At 37.7% G+C, this 19788-nt stretch overlaps 1 protein-coding gene across 1 annotated transcript in view; it reads left to right on the forward strand.

The window, feature by feature from the left end:
- The window catches only part of LOC111139709 (amyloid beta precursor protein binding family B member 1 interacting protein), a 110762-nt gene that overhangs the window by 33428 nt on the left and 57546 nt on the right, over nt 1–19788 (forward strand). Inside the window, exons 2-3 of the mRNA XM_022492056.1 lie at nt 12098–12169; nt 17640–17727. Of these exons, the coding sequence (XP_022347764.1) occupies nt 12098–12169; nt 17640–17727 (160 nt within the window). The remainder of the gene's footprint in view (nt 1–12097; nt 12170–17639; nt 17728–19788) is intronic.

Here is a 19788-nt window from a genome sequence, read left to right on the forward strand (position 1 = left end):
GGTAGCTTTTTCCACCCCTTTTTCACAGATAAGAAAACTAACACACTGAGAAAGTAGTAACTTGGCCTAGAGTTACAGAGCAGTGAGTGGCAATGCTGGGCCTTGAGCCCAGGCATCCTGGTTCTAAACTCTAGTCTTGTTCCCAGGGAACGGTCTTGTCTGTCCCCTGCAGTTCAGTGGGTCCCCAGCCTGAGGCCCTAGATGGGCCCACATATCATTGAGGGGGAGATAAATGCACACAAAACAGAAGCCCCCACACACACCACACCCTAGCTACTTAAGGAAGGTCATTTAGGACAAAAATATTAGATGTTTTTTGTTTTATTTAAGGAATGAATCATCTTAAATATGGGGGAGTCAAGATTCAGTTCCTTTCTTTAAGATAGAGTGTAAAGTATTGTCAGTAGCATCTTTGAATTAGTAGAGAGGTAATTTACTAGGAGACTTAGGGAAAGAATTAAAACTAGGCTGTCACTGAAAAAAATCTCAAATGTACCTCAGATTTTTCCAATGTAAATTTTTTTCCAGGGCATGTTTCACCCTGATAGGTTTTGCACACACCAGCAGTCACGGAGATGGCTGCAGATAGTTCCAAACAGAAATAAATGGCACAGTGGGACACACACTGCTTGAGCTCATTAACGCAGAATTTACACACTTGACCCTTATCATTACCAAGAGCCCCAATCTTTGGGGGTTTCTAGTGACAGGTGCAGAATATTGACCATGATACAGCCACAGAAGACTCACCCCACAGAAAGTCAAGAATTGGTTGATATTTCCAGTGTTATCCTTAAGCCAGGCTGGATATAATTTTTCTGCAAATGCAGACATCTGGCTCCTAGCATCATATCTTGAAAAGAAGATCAAACCCTAAATTTCCAACAATAGACACTTGATTAGATGATGGTGCAGCACATCCACATGAAAGATGCTGGAAGCCATGAAAGTGACTTTGGAAGAATTCTGAACAAGCACATTTAATTGCTGTGGCCCCAGAAAAGTTGTCTGTGTTATCTCGGTTTCCCACTCATTTCTGAAACCCTCTGTTGGCTCCCACCCTCAATGCTCGGGAGCTAACTGGGGACTTACATGCATTTAAGCCAGAGGTCATTTTTCAGTTCTCATCTTGAGAACATTCAACGTGTCTGTCATCTTTCATTGATAAGTTCATTAACGTTTTCTCTTTTGGAGGTGGAAAGATGCTGCATTGAATGTTTAGAAAGATTTTAAGACCTAAGAGCACAAAGTGATTGATAGAATTACATATCATTTCTTGTTAGTATTACAAGTAAAACCGAGTCTTCACAAATTGAGAATCTAAAGATGTTAAGACGTGCAGAACATGTCAGGACACACTCTTGTTCCTTAAAACCCTTAGAGTTCACAGTATAATTTTTAGGCTTATCAAAGAAAGTTGGCAATTTTTGTTTATTTCTTTCTTGGCTAAATACAAAGATTTATTTTTCTTTATTATCTTAAGTACTATTGGAAGTTAAATAGTAGAAGCTTTGGATAGGTAGGCGTTTAGTACCTAAAGGCAGTCTTTAGTGATGCGTAACCTGCCATTTCAGTCTCTTTGCACTTTGAAAATTACAATCTGAAAGCTTTGGCAAAGAATTGTATAAGTAGCTCATCCCAATAATAATACAAAAATATCTAGGACTTTTTAGTTATAAGTGAAAAAGTGTAAAAAATAATAGTGGATGATTGGTATACATTCTTAGGAGATAAAAATATAAAACTTTAACAGACACTACATAACCTAGCAAGTATTGTGTTTAAGATTTAAGGTAGCTACATCATGAAGTAATCCGCACTACAGAGTTCTGTTTCTCTGTGTGTTTTTGAATGTGTGTCATCTCTAGGCAGATGCATTGTGCCAGTCTGAGTGTATTTTCCACCCACGCTTCTGTGTGATTTGGGGCCCATGACTCAAACTCCTGAGCACATGATCCTCATCTGTGCAAATGGGAGAAATATTTATCCCCACATGGTTTTTGTGGGGAATAGATGATATAACATATCAGCAGCTCACAAGATAAGATTCTTTTCTTTTACACTGTCTTTGTCAGCCTCTACTCTTTATCTCCCGTGTTCCTCTTTCTTGTTTTGTTTTGTTTTGTTTTGCCTTGCTTTTTTAAACTCAGGTCTGTCTGACTTCAAAGATTGGTTCTCTTAGTTTCAAAACTTCAGCAACAGCAAAAAAAGCAAGAATTGTGCAACAGACATCAATATTCCCTTCACTCATATTCACTAATTACCTACATTTTATTGTATTTGTTCTATTTTTTCACTGTTTGTCTCTTAAGAACAAAGACCTCTTACACAATCATGATACAATTATCACACTCAGGGAACTTAATTGATTTAATGCATTTTCTGTTATATAGTCTCTATTCAAATTTTCCAAATTATTCCTATATCTTTTTTTTTTAGATTTTATTTATTTATTTGATAGAGAGATCACAAGCAGGCAGAGAGGGAGGAAGAGAGAGAGAGGGAAGCAGGCCCCCCACCTAGCAGAGAGCCCGATGCGGGGCTCAATCCCAGTACCCTGAGACCATGACCTGAGCTGAAGGCAGAGGCTTCAATCCACTGAGCCACCCAGGCACCCCAGCCTGTATCTTTTCTTATTTAAAGAGTCCAAACCAGTCACTTCGTTGTTTTTGCAGAATGTCCCTCAATTTGGATTTGTCTGATTGATTCCTCTTGGCTCGACTCAGGCTAAACATTTTGGCGGCGGCATTATGGTGACACCGTGTCCTCAGTGCATCACTTCAGGGACAATGGTGTCAGCTTGTCCCATCAGTGATGATCCTAAGTTTGATCATTTGGTTAAAGTTGGGTCCACCAGATTTCTACATTTAGAAAGAGCTAAGTAACATTTGTGTTACTTATTGTGTTGCTTCTAAGTTAAGTATTTTGGGATCTTACTCAGCCGTCTCACCTACCCTGGAGCTTGACTTAGCAGAGTAGGGAGTTACTCTGAGTCAGTATCATTCCCTAACCATCTTTCATCCATTCGTGCCAACATCCACCATTTATTCTTGCCTCCACTAAGGTGGTTGTAGAATCATTTTCCTTTTTTTAATCTGTCTTCCCTTAGCTTCATTTCTTCTCTATTATTGTCCCTTAAAACATTCATTTATTCAGCAGATACCATTGAAGGTCTTCCCTGACCAAAGCGGGCACTAGAAATATAAAGGTGAATGCTGCCCTCACGAAGCCTAAAGGAATATATTACATTTTATTCTTTAAAAACTTATTATTCATCCACTCACTGAACAAGTATTCACTATCACGTATCTACATTGCCCTGCTTGTTGGGATCTAGCAGTGAGCAAAAAACAATCAATTCCTGACTTCATGTAGCTTACATTCTAGTTGGTAAGTGGAGAGAGAACAGAAGCAGGGAAAATGGGAGTTGTGGAGAAGAGCTGATTTTGAAATAGGTCAGGGAAGGCCTCAGTAATGAGGGAACATGAAAGGAAAGACATAACAGCAGGGGAGAACAAGCCACTTAAGTGGGGAACAGGTGTTCCAGACCGAGAAAAACATGTGCAAATGCATGCTTATGGTGTTCAAGGAACAGCTGTAGGCTGGTGTGAGCAAAGAGTTAGATAAAAGCAGAGAGGCAGGGCGGGGCGGTGCTAAGTACTAGTTCAATGTGTGAAATAACCTAGAAGTTTAGGTTGGAGATACACTTTGGGAACTGGCATACGGTATTTAAAGCCTAAAGCAGCATGATGTCTGCTAGGGGATGGATGTAGATAGAGGCCAGGAGAAAAACTAGATCAGGGAGAGGAGTAGAATCAATGGAGGAGACTCAAATGAGAGGCCAGTGAGATAGGCAGGGATGGTTCCAGGATACCTGGGGCCTAAATATTGTATGACTTGGGGAAACTCTCTAAAAATAGAATACAAGGGGACCTGGGTGGCCCAGTTGGTTGAGTGACTGCCTTCAGCTTAGGTCATGATCCTGGAGTCCTAGGATCGAGTCCCGCATCAGACTCCCTGCCCAGTAGGGGCTCTGCTTCTCCCTCTGACCTTGCCCCTCTCATGCTCGCTCACTCTCCTTCTCTCTCTCTCTCTCTCTCTCAAATAAATAAATAAAATCTTTTAAAAAATAGAATAAAAAATTATGAATAAAAATTAGGAATGGGCGGCTGGGTGGCTCAGTCTGTTGAGTGTCTGCCTTCGACTCAGGTCATGATCCCAGAGTCCTAGGATTGAGCCCCACATCAGGCTCCCTGCTCGGTGGGAGGTCTGCTTCTCTGTCTCCCACTTCCCCTGCTTGTGTTCCCTCTCTCGCTGTGTCTCTCTCTGTCAAATAAATTTTTTAAAAAATCTTTTAAAAAAAAAGGAACAGAAAAAAATATTTATTTAGAGAAAGGAAATCTCAGCAGATTACCGATTTTTTAAAAGCACGTATCAAACATCACAAAATACAAAAAACAACACTTATTTTTATTATTCCTATTACTTACCTGATATAATTTTTTCGTACATTTTGGCTGCATATTCTTCAACCACCTCTCTCTATGAGGGTGAATTTGAAATACAATTTTCTATAGAGATAATAGATAATTTAGTCTTTCCTCCAGCATGGTTGCTCAAAAGTAATTTTATTATTGATGATTTTTAGAAAAAGTTTATTCAGTCTCATAGCTCTCTGTGGTAAGACCTCATCTGTAACTTCCTCTGTGGTTTCTTCCTCTGGCAGTGTGTCTTGCCCAGGAGAAAGACCTCAGAGAACTGAGGTGTTTTCTCTCACTAGTTGTGGTGTGGGACCCCATGGCTCCCAATGGCCCAGGAAGCAGCTGGTCCCGCTCAGCCAGGACCAAATGGCTATCAGTTCTTGCTACCTCTGAACTGCTAGGCTTGTCCTGGGGACAATGGAAGGTGGCCATGAAGGTGACCCCATGCAAGGAGCAGAGAAGAACAGTGTCTCCTTCAGATCTTCTTCTTGGAATAGAAGGTAGATTCCATAGTCCTTGAGATCTATTATGGATCCAACTCTTGCTAGAGTCCAGGTGAAGTGGAGGTAGTGCTGGCAGCCCACTGGCCCCACTCTAAGCCCTGGAACCACTACTAGGATCATTTTCCAATATGAGAACTATGTTCCATACTGCTGCTGGGGTGCTAGAAGAGAAATGCTGTCCTAGAAAGGACTACAAATGAGGAGCCCCAAAGCTTAGGCTTTTTTGGCTTCAAGTGAATTAGCCTCTATTAGGAGGCAAAGCAGGAATGAAAGCTTTTATGGAAGCCAGGTGAAAAAAGTATTTCCAAGAGAGTGATCAATGAATGGTGATAAATGTTTGTTTAAGATGCTAAGAATCAATCATTGGATTTGGCAACATGAAAGTCATTGTTAATGTTGACACACAGTTGGGTGACATGTGGGAACTGAAGTCCAACTGGGGAATGTCCTGGTCAGGGTTGGGCTGCTATAACAAAAACATGAACTGGGTGGCTCACACAACAAACATTTATTTCTCACAGTTCTGAAAACTGGGAAGTCCAAGATAAAGGCACCAGCAGATCTGGTGTCTGGGGAGAGCCCTCTTCATGGTTTGCTCATGGCCATCTTCTTGTATCCTCACATGGCAGAGGGCAGAGAGAGAGAACAAGCTCTCTTGTATCTTTTCTTATAAGGGTGCTAATCCCAACATGAGGGCTCCACTGTCATGACCTTATTACCTCCCTAAATCCCCACCTCCAAAGACCCTCACACTGGGGATTAGATTTCAACACATGAACTTTGAGGGGACACAGATATTCAGCCATGGCAAGATAGATTGAGGAGAAAATAGAGATGAGTAAGAGATGGTGATTATAGATAAATGTTCACAGGAGTTTTCTGTGTGAAAATTAATATCCATAGTTTTATAAGTGAGTGAACAATATATTTCCTGTTTTCTATTTTTGTCTCTTAAATAAAAACCTTAAATTATGTTGTCACTTTCGTTCGATGTTATGGTGGATCCCAAACACAAAAGCAGCTCCCCATTCCTGATATGGATGCTCAAAATAGACTTAAAACTTGAGAGGGCTGCCTGGGGGCTCCGTGGGTTAAGCCTCTGTGTTCAGCTCAGGTCATGATCTCAGAGTCCTGGGATTGAGTCCCACATCGGGCTCTCTGCTAGGCAGTGAGCCTGCTTCCTCCTCTCTCTCTCTCTCTCTCTCTCTTTCTGTCTGTACTTGTGATCTCTCTCTGTCAAATAAATAAAATCTTTTTTTAAAAAAATGCAACTTGAGAAAATCTCAAGATTTTAAAATTCACTTTTCAGCCTATGTATATCCAAGTGAAAGTAGTCTACAGCTTATCTCCCCGAGGTACAGAAAAGCCATCTAGACAGATGGAAGTGAGAATATTGAGTTCATATGAGTGTGTTTCCCTGTGTAAACATGCTGTTTACTTCTTTGTCTTGTTGAACATTTTGGGGGCTCTCAGCCATCTCACTTTTCACCTACCGCAGGACTTGACCTAGCACAATGCTGCACTCTGCCCTCCTCCACCCTGCATTCACTTAAAAACAAAGCAGTCTGGAAGTAAATACATTTAAAAATCATACCTTAAAAAAATATGGTAGCCCATCTCATGTTCTATGTATGTGTCTGACTCTACACTGTGACAAATTCTAAGGCTTTTGAAAGCACCTCCTTAGTAATTTTTAAATTGCGAAATAAACCATGTCATTTCATGATTCCTTTTTCAGGTACAGATTTTTTTTTTCCATCTAACTCTTGCCATCACAATATTGCTTACCGTAGAAGGCTGTTGTCTTGACTGTTCCTTTTGTGTAACCAACATCCACATGAATTTCCTTTGTGATTGTTATGTTTGGTCTATGTTGTCCATGTGATCACAGTGATTATCCTACTAACTTAATAACTATTAGTTTATTTCTCAAAATTTTTACTTATCTCAGGTGTACTATAAAAAGTCTGTTAAGTTGGCCCAAGTGATTTCATCTTAGTTCTTTCTTGAGTACTGTTTGATTTATGTATGTTTAGAGATGCTTCTGTTTCCTGTTTTATGTTACACAGAAGCTTTAGTTTCTCCTTACCCCCAAACACTGCAAGAATTTTAACCACGTGCTGTGTTGTTCCGTGAACCACTTCCTCTTGATAAGTGCTTTCATTGCATTTTGGAAAAAAAAAAAAAAAAAACTACAGTGAAAGAATCAGGTAGAATTCAATATTGTCAATTATTTTCCAGTCATACTGTATATTAGCTATGTCATAGTTCCCACTAGCATTTGTGATCTTCTGGATTCTACACTCCATATTCCATACTAAGTGTGATCCCTGTAATGAACAGATTTGTTTTTTTAATTTTCTCTTCTTTAGTTTCTGTAGTTGTAATGTGTGGGCTTTTTTTTTTTCCTTGAAAAAAAAGGAACACTGTCTGCTATTTTTTTTTTAATTTAAAAATCATGAAGATACCAAAGCAAATTCAAATACAGCCTCAAATTTTTCAACCTTTTTTCTTATGAATTCTGCTTATACTTGGGCTCAGGCAATCTAGCTATAGACTGAAAGGGTGGCTTATCTGCACTGAGATACCTAAGATAACTCAAAAGTTACAGTTTCAATGCAAATACAAACATTTTTTTTTTTACTATCTTCAAAATAAAGACATACAGTATGTAGATAAAGTCTAGGTATTTAATCCTTGACACATTGAAGAAGAGAAATACAGTTATGGGAACCTCTTCCAGGGGTTTGTGAACAGTGTCTGGGATCAATAAATATTTGTTGACTGACTTAAATTGTATAGCCTTAGGCAAATTACTTAAGTTCTAGGTGCCGTAGTTCCCTCATCTGTGAACTGGGGAAAATAAGTGTCCATCAAGGGTGGTTGTGAGGGAGAAGCTTATCAGCCAGGACATGGCACAGAGTGAGAACACCTAACAGTGTGTTGATAGTTATTTTGATTATTGTCGGGCAGGTGATCAAAGGGGAGATTGCTCGCTCTCTCAACCCACAGCCATGCACAGAACAGAAAGAGAAGTAGCATCTGTTCTGGTGGAATTTTGAAGACCAATTCTTTTTTTTTTTTTGTAAGATTTTATTTATTTATTTGACAGACAGAGATCACACTGAAGACCAGTTCTAACTTGTCTGAACTTAACTGACAGATTCATTTTAATGATCAGGAAGTCCTTTTTTTTACACATCCCTTGTTACTTTATTGTTTTAATTTTACTAAGAGATATTCTTTCATTCTGTTATTGGTACCAGTACCTAATTCATGTAAAGATTATGCACAACTAAGAGCACAGATGAAAAGATGAGCCTTGCCAAACATTCAAATTAGACCATCCACAAATATATACCTTAATCTGGTGCTACAAGAAAGCAGGCACTTGACAAAAGCTCCTTCTAAACATGTTTATAACACAAGATTCTTCACTGTATTGATGTTGACTGCCATGTCTAGGTCATCGGGGGTAGATTAATAGAGAATTTCTATGTGGCCTGAACCTGCACTTCAGTTCACTTCTTCCCATTAATTTGGGAGGGCATTTAGTCTCTCTGGGCTTCCAACAAAGCATTTTTAAACACAAAGATGAACAAGATCTGATCCTTCCTTAATAACAGCTTCCAGTCTGGAAAGAGGTTTAAACACAGTAACAAAAAAGAGCGTGATTCACTACAGCAAATGCTATTACTAGTGCTCATGCCAAGGACTGTATGCTATTTTATTTAAATGTCACAACAGTTCTATGAATTATATATTATTCCTCTCATTTTACAGACAAGGAAACAAATCTAAGGAGGTGAAACACCTTATCAGGTTTGTTCCTGGCGCAGGAATTTATTGATACAGTTACCAAGGACAGTGGACAGCAAATCTCTCTACAGGCTATGAAGATGCCATTGAAGTGTTTACATGAGAGCTGGATTTTGAATAATTAATAGGATTTTATGAAGGATAGGTAGATAGGGAAGCATATTACAAAGACATAGAGAATTTTTTAAAGCCTCTTCAAATAATGTCAAAGGCTAGTATCAAGGACAGGCTGAGACCTGAACTCTTTACACTTCACCATGATCACAACATGTTTTTAAGCAAGGGAGTGACAGATTCAAATTTGTATTTCAAATTCACTGTTCTGGTGGTGAGGCTTAAGGGGGGATCCAGGAAACTGGACATTGGATGAGCTGATGAGGGGCAGAACCATAGCTTAACAGTGAGGTTGAAGGAAAGGAGAGTGCTCTAAAGGAAAAACTAACAAGATTTTTTGGACTGTTAGATGGAAGAATGGGAGGAGTCAGGGACTAGGCCAAGGTTTCTAAATCAGACTAATAAGTGAATGAATAATGACCATTAACTGAGTTAGGGCCCATGGGAGAAGAATGCACCAGCGGGACAATAATAATAGAAGGGCTCATAGCAGACTATTTTTAGGCAAGTGACTCTGACAGATAAAATAAGGTCCTGATCTAGGTCCAAAATTATGGCTGGAATTGCTAATCCATTGTATGGATAGATTTTTTTTTTAAGATTTTATATATTTATTTGATAAAGATCACAAGTAGGCAGGGCAGCAGGCAGAGAGAGGGGGCGAAGCAGGCTCCCCACTGAGCAGAGAGCCCGATGCAGGACGTGATCCCAGGACCCTGAGATCATGACCGGAGCCGAAGGCAGAGGCTTATTAACCCACTGAGCCACCCAGGTGCCCCGTGTGGATAGATTTTTAAAATATGTATATTTGAATTTTATCTATGAAATTTATATACATGGAGAAAATAAATTACTTGAGGGTAAAAACTGAGTCTTAGAAATTCGAGCCTTCAGGAAGCACCGAGCATTATGGCAAATTCCGTTGTCATTCATACAGTCTTTCTAAGGCAGAATTTCAGTCTGGATATGCAGCCTCAACCACCCACCCCTCTCCTAGCTACTCCCTCCCCTCCAGAAAAAAAAAAATCTGTCTGCTAAAGTCTTATTCCATTTGTTTTTTTTTTTTAAATCAAGAGTTTGTTGTCCTTTCCAAGACCCAAAAGGAACTCAGAGATTACGTATTCACAGAAAGATGTTAATCCCACCCGATCATGATGCCACGCCACTTGTTTTGTTGCTTGACTGAGGCAGCCCTACCCTCGCTCTTTGGGTCTAATCCAAGTTACATTTTAGCTGTCAGGGCTGGGCTATTTTTCCATGCGCGTACATATGTGTATGTATATATGTGCATTTGTATACACTGTATGTATCTTGTTCTGTCCATCCCCAAAATGAGGTTTTCTTGTAGGGAGGATGAATGTGTGAGATGATTGCATTTACAGATTAATCTAATTTACTTTAATAAAGGCACTTAACTCAAATGTCTTCCTGTTTTTACCAAGGTTGCAATTGTTTTAAACCACAATTCATTCCATAGCAGGCGTGCTATGTAGGGACACAGCACAATCTTGATGTTGTCCACTCCTTCTGATAATCCAGTACCAACAGACTTCTGGAAAAGGGAGTGAAAGGGCAGGGGGCAAGATTTTACCAGATGAACACGGGAAGAGTTTCAGCAGAGGTCATGAGAATGCTGTTGGTTTTGAGTTATTTGCATCTTAGGTGTGTGATTCTCTCTGGCACGTCCCTCGCCACTGTGTATCAGTGGTGTGTACAGGCTGAGAAACTGAGGTCTTTGCGCTCAACAGGTTTTCTGACTCATCCGTATCACATTTCTTTTCATGAAATTCTTCATCATTTTAGTGTTTTTCTGAATTTAATGATTTAAGAAAAAGCTTTAATGTCTTTTAATGGCAGGGTTCTTATTATTAACATCATCTTTGGTTTCTATGAGTTTTTTTGGAACACCGGCTGGCACTTTTGAGGTCGGCAAATAAATTTATTTTTTTCACTCTGAATAGATTACTTTTCTCTTATGAAAAATTTAAAATGTGTTAGCACTAAGATTCTTTTTTAACTTGAAATACAATTTACATATCGTGTTAGTTTCAGGTGTAAAAGATAGTGATTGGACAATTATATACTTTATGAAATGTTCACCATGATACACTTACTCTTAACTTTCCCTGTTAATAATAATTCTTCCGAAAGTTTTTTTTTTTTTTTTTTTGGTCATATCGTACTGCATAATATTTCTAATGAAAATAAACTCATATAAGTATTTCTGGAATTTTATTGTTTATCCTGCCAGTTTACTTTTATTAAAGTAATAAATGAATCATCCATGTTGAGATTTTGAATACCGGATGAATTGTTGGAGGGGACAGCATGTGAAACCATGAGTATTTTGTTGACTTAAATACTTTCTTTTCTCCATTTTGTAGGTAATTTAAAGAAGGGAGGGCATGACTTAGGTGCTTTGTAAGCAACTGAGAGGGAATAAAACCACATGTAAGTGGTTTCCTTCCCCAACCAGAGGCAGGACCTGTCTGCAGCAGCCTTTCCTTCCCTGACTTTAATAAACACTAAGCCTGGCAATCTACACAAAAATAGGATCTTCCTTCTTTGTTATTCCACCTTTGCTCACTGATGCTATGTTTGCGTCCTCCTGACTCAAACTTTCACCAAAGACACCTGCAGTGTCTGCCTTACTTGTCACGCACCTGAGTGCTCACTCACCTCCTTATGTCCCATGGTCTGACCCTGAGCATTCACTGAATGGCTTCCTTAGATTCAAATACATGCTTCCCTGGCCACGTGCATGTTTACCTGGTTCTTTCCGATGTGTCTGCTAGTTAGGATGTGCTTGTCCCATGTTCTCATTGTCCTCTCTTATTTTAACTGAAGTCCCCTCCCCGACCTTTCTGATCAATCTAGTTTTGTAGGTATTCACTTTGTCCACTTGGCCCTGCAGAGACTGGTCTAGTCTGAGAAAATAGAGTCCAAGCGTTGCTCTGAGACAGTTTTATGGTTTGGTTCAGTCTTGGACCAAGCAAACTGGAGAGAAGGCAGGCATGGAATTTCAGGGTGAAGTGAACTTTTCTCTCCAAAGCCTTCTCTTTTCAACTTACTTGCCCATGGACAGGGCTCATGGGGAAAATAAAGAGGTGGGACATTTATCCAGGACCAGGTTTTTATTAGACTGTTTATATGTTGTTGCTTTTTTTTTTCCTTTTTCAGATGGGTGAGTCAAATGAAGATATAGACCAAATGTTCAGCAATTTGCTGGGAGAGATGGATCTTCTAACCCAGGTAAGGACCCCTTTTTAACTTTCAAATTAGTAAAAGACAGGTTTATAGAATTTGACTTTAATATGACAAGAGAGCTATCTTTAAAAAAAAAAATTGGAGAATGACAATATTGTATCTTCCTGATATAACTGTAAGAGTGATAGAGAATGAAACCAAGCTGTTTTCCTGATTGTACTCAAGGGGGTCAGTTAATTGACTGCATTGACATACATTGTTATCGCAGTTCATGTGCTTATCATGTTCAGATATTTAGCCAATGGACAAATTTTCCCCAACCAAACCCACACAACCACCACTACTAAACAATTTTTCCTGCTGTTACTTTTATATAAAGACTAGCCAAGGAGCACCTGGGTGGCTCAGTCGTTAAGCATCTGCCTTCGGCTCAGGTCAGGATCCCAGCATACTGGGATCAAGCTGCGTATCAGGCCCCCTGCCCAGTGGGAAGCCTGCTTCTCCTTCTCCCACTACCCCTGCTTGTATTCCCTCTCTCTCTGTGTCTCTCTGTGTCAAATAAATAAATAAAATCTTAAAAAAAAAAAAAAAAGACTAGCCAAGAAAATCACATGATCTTTAGTAAAAAGTACCAGTCTTTGAGGAAATGCTACGTTTTATTTTTTTTTAAGATTTTATTTATTTATTTGACAGACAGAGATCACAATTAGGCGGAGAGGGAGAGAAGAGGAAGCAGGCTCCCTGCTGAGCAGAAAGCCCAATGCGATGCGGGGCTCAATCCCAGGACCCTGAAATCATGACCTGAGCTGAAAGCAGAGGCTTTAACCCACTGAGCCACACAGGCACCCCAAAATGTTACATTTTAAAGGATAAATAGGAGTTATTGTGACTTCTGATTAGTGTGTAAAAACTTAGTCCTCTCAGAGTGGCATGAAGAGCACTCAGACAAGCATCACATCTAGGAAAAAGCCCCTGCCACCAGGACTAGATTAACTCAGAAAACCCCATTGTTGGGCTGACTGGAGCCCCAGGGCTGCTGACCTGAGGACCACTGATCCAGATTACAAAGTTAGGTGAGCATTAGTATGTCTTGTAGTGTTCTCATAAATGCTTCTTTGATTCAGAGCATAGTCAGCTCATAACTTTCAGTGTAATATAATAAAATAAGAATAATCTGATATTCTTAAATAAGACAGGGATCTTAAAAGTTTCCTATAAAATAATCAAAGAATAGTCTATGTTTTTTAAAAAAAATATTTATTTCAGGAAAAATAAATCCATTTTAGTTAGCATCTGCTTTATAGTTCATGTAAAATTCAAGGAAGTTTAGACTCTGTGAAGGAAGAAACAAAAAATGAGACAGTAGGCTTAGATGAAAAGGCTGCTGGTTAACAGTGAGTGTCAGGATGGTCACCACATTCCTGCAGAGGGTACTTCTTATGCTGCCCATGAGAGGGAAGGGTTTGGGTGAACATTTGTGGTCTCCATCCATTCACTCACTTCTACTCCGGTTGGGAGAGTGACTGTTCTTTTTCTTTTACTTTTTCTTTTTTTTTCTTTTTTTTTTCTTTTGTTTATTTGAGAGAGAGAGAGAAAGAGAATGGAGGAGAGGCAGAGGGAGAGGTAGAGAGAGAGAAACGCAAGCAGAATCCATGCTGAATGCAGAGCCCAACATGGGGCTCCCTCCCACGACCCTGAGATCAGACTTGAACTGAAACCATCACTCAGGCGATTAATCCACCGAGCCACTCAGGAGCTCCCTGTGACTGTTCTGATTGGTCGTGGTCTGAGGTTTTTCATAGTTCCACCACTGAGTGTTGTTACTCTAACTCAAGAGTGGGAAGGGGGCCCCTCATTGTGTCTTGGACCCCTGCCTCCCCTCAAGACCCTAATGGTGTTTGCTCTTTCTTTATCATGCTCAAATGGATATGGTCACAGGGCTTCCTCGGCTAATGCACTTCTCCCAACAGATAGGCCTCAAGATTTCATGGTAAAGAAAAGACCCCACTTTGACCTTGAGTCTAAAACCTAAGCTTCAATCCAGCCATTATCAAGTGCCCTGTGAGATTATTGAGTGTTTTCTGAGCCATTAGAAAAGCTGTATTTTTATCCTCACTTGTGAATTTTGTGCAATAGTCTTTCTTTGAAGCTGCAGTGTGGTTGGAATGGTTGGATTGAACCTAGGCTTCCTGATTTCCCAAAAGAAGCAAAATTAAAGGAAACTAGAATATAATAATGACTTTAACTTTTTAAATTTGAATAATTTGATGTAATTATTATATGTCATATAATATGTATTAATATATTAATATATGTTATTATATAAAATATAACATATATTAATCAAATTTAAAATAATTTGAATAATTTCAAGCTTAGAGAAAAGTTGAAAGAATAATGCAATGAACTCCCATTTTCTTTTCTCCCAGATTTCTCATTAATTAATGTGTTACTCCATTTGCATTATCATTCCCTATGTCCATCTCTTTGTCTCTCTCTCTCTCTCCATATGTGTGTGTGTGTGTGTCTGTGCATGTGTATGTATATATGTGTACACATACATGTATGTCATGGATATAGAAATTGTGTATGTGTGTATGTATGTATATCTGTGCATAGGGAGACATAAAGTCCAGAAACCAATACATATATTAACTGGATTTTTTGTGTGGAAGGGGAACCATGCCATTTCCACTATTTATATGAGAAAGATTTAAATAGACAAATATCCGTGAAAATATAAAAAAGAAGAGGTAATGCTACATTTAGAAAGATTCATGAAGCAGAACTAGATTCAAATATATACAAGAATTTAAAATATGATAAAAGTGGCATTTTAAATAAGTAGAAAAAAGAGAATTATTTAATAAATTGGGTTGAGATAATGTCTGGAAAATCAAAAGCTGGATTTCTACCTCATACCTCATATCAAAATGAGTTCCATGAGTCAAAGATCTAAATATGTTAAATATATATGGAAGGAAACATGAGAAAAATGTTTATCCAGTACTAAGATGTGGTACCCTTCCTGAGGAAAATAGGACACTCAAAAACCATGAAAGAGGGAAATATTTAAAAATAAAAACTTTAAATATCTAACATGACAAAAACAAATAATTAAACTGTGAGTTCATATTGATACCAAGAATAACAAATAACAAGAATAACAAAAAATAACAAAAACAAAATTACTTTATCAGTCATCATTGGAAATTGACAGAACATTAACTTACCACTCTGAAAATTGATAAAGAACCAAGCTTTTTTAAAACTCAGTCTTTCTATGGTCCCAGTCAAACTATATTTCAGACTAAACAAATGATTGGTGAGAGTTCTTTTTTTTTTTTAAGATTTTATTTTTAAATAATCTCCATACCTGGGCACCTGGGAGGCTCAGTGGGTTAAGCCTCTGCCTTCAGCTCAGGTCATGATCCCACGGTCCTGGGATCGAGCCCCGCATCTGGCTCTCTGCTCAGCAGGGAGCCTGCTTCCCCCTCTCTCTCTGCCTGCTTGTGATCTCTGTCTGTCAAATAAATAAATAAAATCTTAAAAAAAAAATAATCTCCACACCCAAAATGAGGCTCAAATCCACAAGCCTAAGATCAAGAGTCATACACCCTAAGGACTGAGCCAGCCAGATGCCCCAAGAAAGTTCTTCTTTATTATAGAATTCCAATTAAACATATAAAAGGAGTGAAGAATTAGAAAATCACCATTATGAAACTTCTGATGAAATAATTTATGATATGTGTATACAGAGCAGTGTTCTCAATCTTTAGTCATACACATATTACCTTCATGATTTTTGCTATGTTGCAACCCATCTGTCCTTTATTTTTCTTAATATTTGTCTTTAATTGATTTTTTAGAATTATACTTTATCTCAAGTAGGTTAGATGTTATAACTTAATTTTTCATAAATATCCAAAGAGGTACATGATAATTTAAATTTTGTTTGTGTTTTTGTATATCACCTAAAATCACCAGACACATGGAGAACATACTACATTCTTTACTTCATGTTGAGCTTTGAATGACTTTCCTATGATGAAGGGAGCTCCTTCTGGAAATCAGTCTCCTCTTTTCTCTCTTTCCATATTTTATTGGAAGTCTGTCTTATCAAACATCTATGTATTAATATTTTGTTAGAGAACTACTTCTAATTTCTTTGAATACCATAGTAAATTATATCCTGAACAAAGATTAATTGTGCCCTAATTGTGATGTTAGACTTCTTAGTCACAGCAAACGAACTCACTAATGAATTTCTTTGTACTTTCACTAAATTTTTTGTTCTGGGATTTGCCCCTTAGTTCACCTGTCAGCCTACCCTCTTCACAATTTTGCTGATTCTGTTTTTCAGATTGAATTCTGGAACGGCAGTCACTTTTCTGTACCATTTATCTTTGATTCTGATTTGCTTAGATTGTTTTAACTTCTTGATTAGTGCTCTTTTTTTTTTTTGTTTCTACTTATAAATGAGTGTATCCCATTACTTTATTCTCAAACATATAATGATTCTCTCCCTTCAGAAATTTAAGACATGAACAAGGATATTATTTACCAAATCAAATTAACATGAAAAGATGCACTCACTGTCATGAAACTGTTCATGTTTCAGAGTGGGGGAAGCACATCTCAAACTATAGACATAAAAGTATTTTTGAAAATTTAGAGAGGAGATGCAACATGGGGGGTTAAGGGGGTAGGAGAAGAGTAAATGAAACAAGATGGGATCGGGAGGGAGACAAACCATAAGTGACTCTTAATCTCACAAAACAAACTGAGGGTGGGGGGGGGGGGGGGGGGGGGGGGGGGGGGGGGGATTATGGACATTGGGGAGGGTATGTGCTATGGTGAGTGCTGTGAAGTGTGTAAACCTGGCGATTCACAGACCTGTATCCCTGGGGATAAAAATATATTATATGTTTATAAAAAATAAAATTTAAAAAAAAAGAAGTATTTTTGAAAATTTAGTAATATAGCTTTTAAATCATATAGGAAGGCACTTTTTCAATTAAAAACCATTATTTACACAACTAATAACTTATTCTTTCTTAATTTCTTTTTAACAAGGATTTTATTGAATAAGAGTGTAACATTTTACTATCTAATGGCAGATTCATCCTGAAATAGCTTTTATCTTCCAAGTAACTAGACATTCCTTTTCTTTGATGTCATTACTAAAGTCCTTCTAGAATTGCATATTCATGTCACAAATGCACCACTACAAGAGATTTTTTTTGTTATTTATAAAAATAAACTATCTCATGCTCATTATTCTCAGTTGACCTAGTTTGTTTCAGGATGCACCTTGTGGAACAATTTTAAGTTATAGTTTTCTGTATGTGAAAAAAATCACATAAAACATTTTCATGTAAGAGTACAGTTTTTAAAGAACATATTCAGAAAGAAAATGTGTAAATAATAAATGATTTTTGTCTTAATGATTAAAATATGCTCCAGACATGTTTGTATAGTGAATAACTTTGGGGGCGGGGATCTTTTTTCACAGAGCTTAGGAGTTGACACTCTTCCTCCTCCTGACCCCAAACCGCCCAGGGCTGAATTTAACTACAGTGTGGGTTTTAAAGATTTAAATGGTAAGCATAGTAATTTCTTTTTTCTTAAGTAATTTGAGATCATAATGATATCTAAAATCTGTACAAAACTATGATTTAAAACAAAAATGTAAGGAACCTGGATGTTTTAAAGTCCTGGATTTCAGACTGTGTTTTATGGTGTCTGGATTAAATTGGGGCCTAAGAAGATATTTTTGCCTACAATGAAAGGGAATACTATCCTGCATTTATGTAAAGTATCAAAACAATTTTTTTAAGTAACGGGAGTTTCTCCTCATTACTAAGCCCTTAGAGTAATAAGGTACAGTAATATAACAAAACTATTAATAAGGAAATGTCCCTTCAAGGGTAATAATGAATTATTCATTTCAAAATGATTGCTTAATATATGAACGGATGCTTCAAAATATATTTTAATTGATATATAATTAATATGTAATATATTTGCTCTGACATTTTTTCTATCCTCCCTGAGATGGTCACATTATTTTATTAACAAAATCTCTCTTCTTATTTAGTGTGGAGACATTAGCTCATGTGCTATTCAAATAGCAATGAATCTTGAAGTAATTGCTTCCAAGTTAATGAGAATTCACTGCAACTCTTGAGAAAGATTTCCAAAGATTTTGCAATGCCCACCAAAAAATGAAAAACAGAATAATAGAGAAGCCCAAAAATCCCAAATTCCAAGTTTTATTTCTGTCACTCACTGGGTTTCATTGCTTCTGTTATTTTCAATAATATTTTTATAAACCCTTAGGTGCTGTTGCCTGTATCTGGATAAATTATAATACATCTTTTCTGACTTCTTTTTTCACCTTCTTTTCTGTTTGCCATAAAAATTTACTGTTCCTGTCCATCATTTCCATCACGAATGATGGTAACACTCACGACATTTCAAAAAAAGCAATATACTTTGTTACAGTGTATGACATTAATAAATAATGTATACTCGTCCATGTAAACAATGCAGATTTGCCTTATCACACTCACAGTGGCTGAGCTTTAATCAATTTAATTAAAATTAAAAATACTACAATGACAGGCAACTAATCCTTTCTAAGCACTCAGTACTTAATTTCCAAAAGTTACTGAAAATGATAGAAACAAAGAAACCCAGCAGTATATAAACATAGTAATGTTAAAGTACAGTAGCAAAAAGCTCATGTCCTTAAGGAGATAAGACATATACCTGTGGCACAATTTGGGTCTAGGACAAAACCATTAAAAAGTACTAATATGTACTGAAAATTAAATGTGTTGGGAATTAGAAAAGAAATAAATGTTTTACTCTCTTTGCTTAAAACACTGCTAAAAGGAGTTAAAACTGCTTTGCCCAAAATCATTCAGAGAGTTAGTGACAGACTTCTGAACAGAATTCATGTCATTCTTATTCCCCAATTCTATATTGCTCGATTCTATATAGATAAAGTGGGAATTACAATTTGCTTTGGAAGTTGTTAATATGAGAATTATTATGGGAACTTTATCCCTAAAATTTTTATAAAGGATTAAAATCATTTGCTTAGATGGCAACCATCACAGTGTAATTGCTGGCATTGGGAAATTGTGAATGTGCTTTGTTTGTTCTACATATATTGTCTCTGAAAATTGTTAGATTAATTTAATTTTATGAAGAAGTCATATGCAAAAATCGCTTGGAAGAAAATAAATCCTTTTCACTCAGACTGGAGATCCAGACCTTAGTCTAAGTGCTGTATACACTAGAACTATTAACATGTGGACAGTATGCCGCATGGTGTTTATTACGATGTGTGGCAATAAATTCTTTTTCAAAACCTCATGCCTGTCGCTAAGTAGGCTACATTTACTCATTCCAGTCCGTCCTAACACACAGAAGGTGACTCCTTTTCCTCGTGGATTACTTCCATCGTGCCCATCCTGTGTTCATTACCTTTGCCATCCACTGAATGCCAGAGTGCTCTGCTATCACTGCTCACTGACCCCACTCCCTCTAGGCCTCACTGTAGGTCATCTTTCAGGATCACATGTCTGATCGCCAATCACACATGGGAGAAATTCCAATGAGAACTTCCTCCCTCACCCTCACTCTGAAAATCT

Source organism: Enhydra lutris, unplaced genomic scaffold (genome assembly GCF_002288905.1).
Source record: "Enhydra lutris kenyoni isolate GAN:26980312 unplaced genomic scaffold, ASM228890v2 scaffoldscaffold113, whole genome shotgun sequence".
In the NCBI taxonomy this organism is placed as follows: Eukaryota; Metazoa; Chordata; class Mammalia; order Carnivora; family Mustelidae; genus Enhydra; species Enhydra lutris.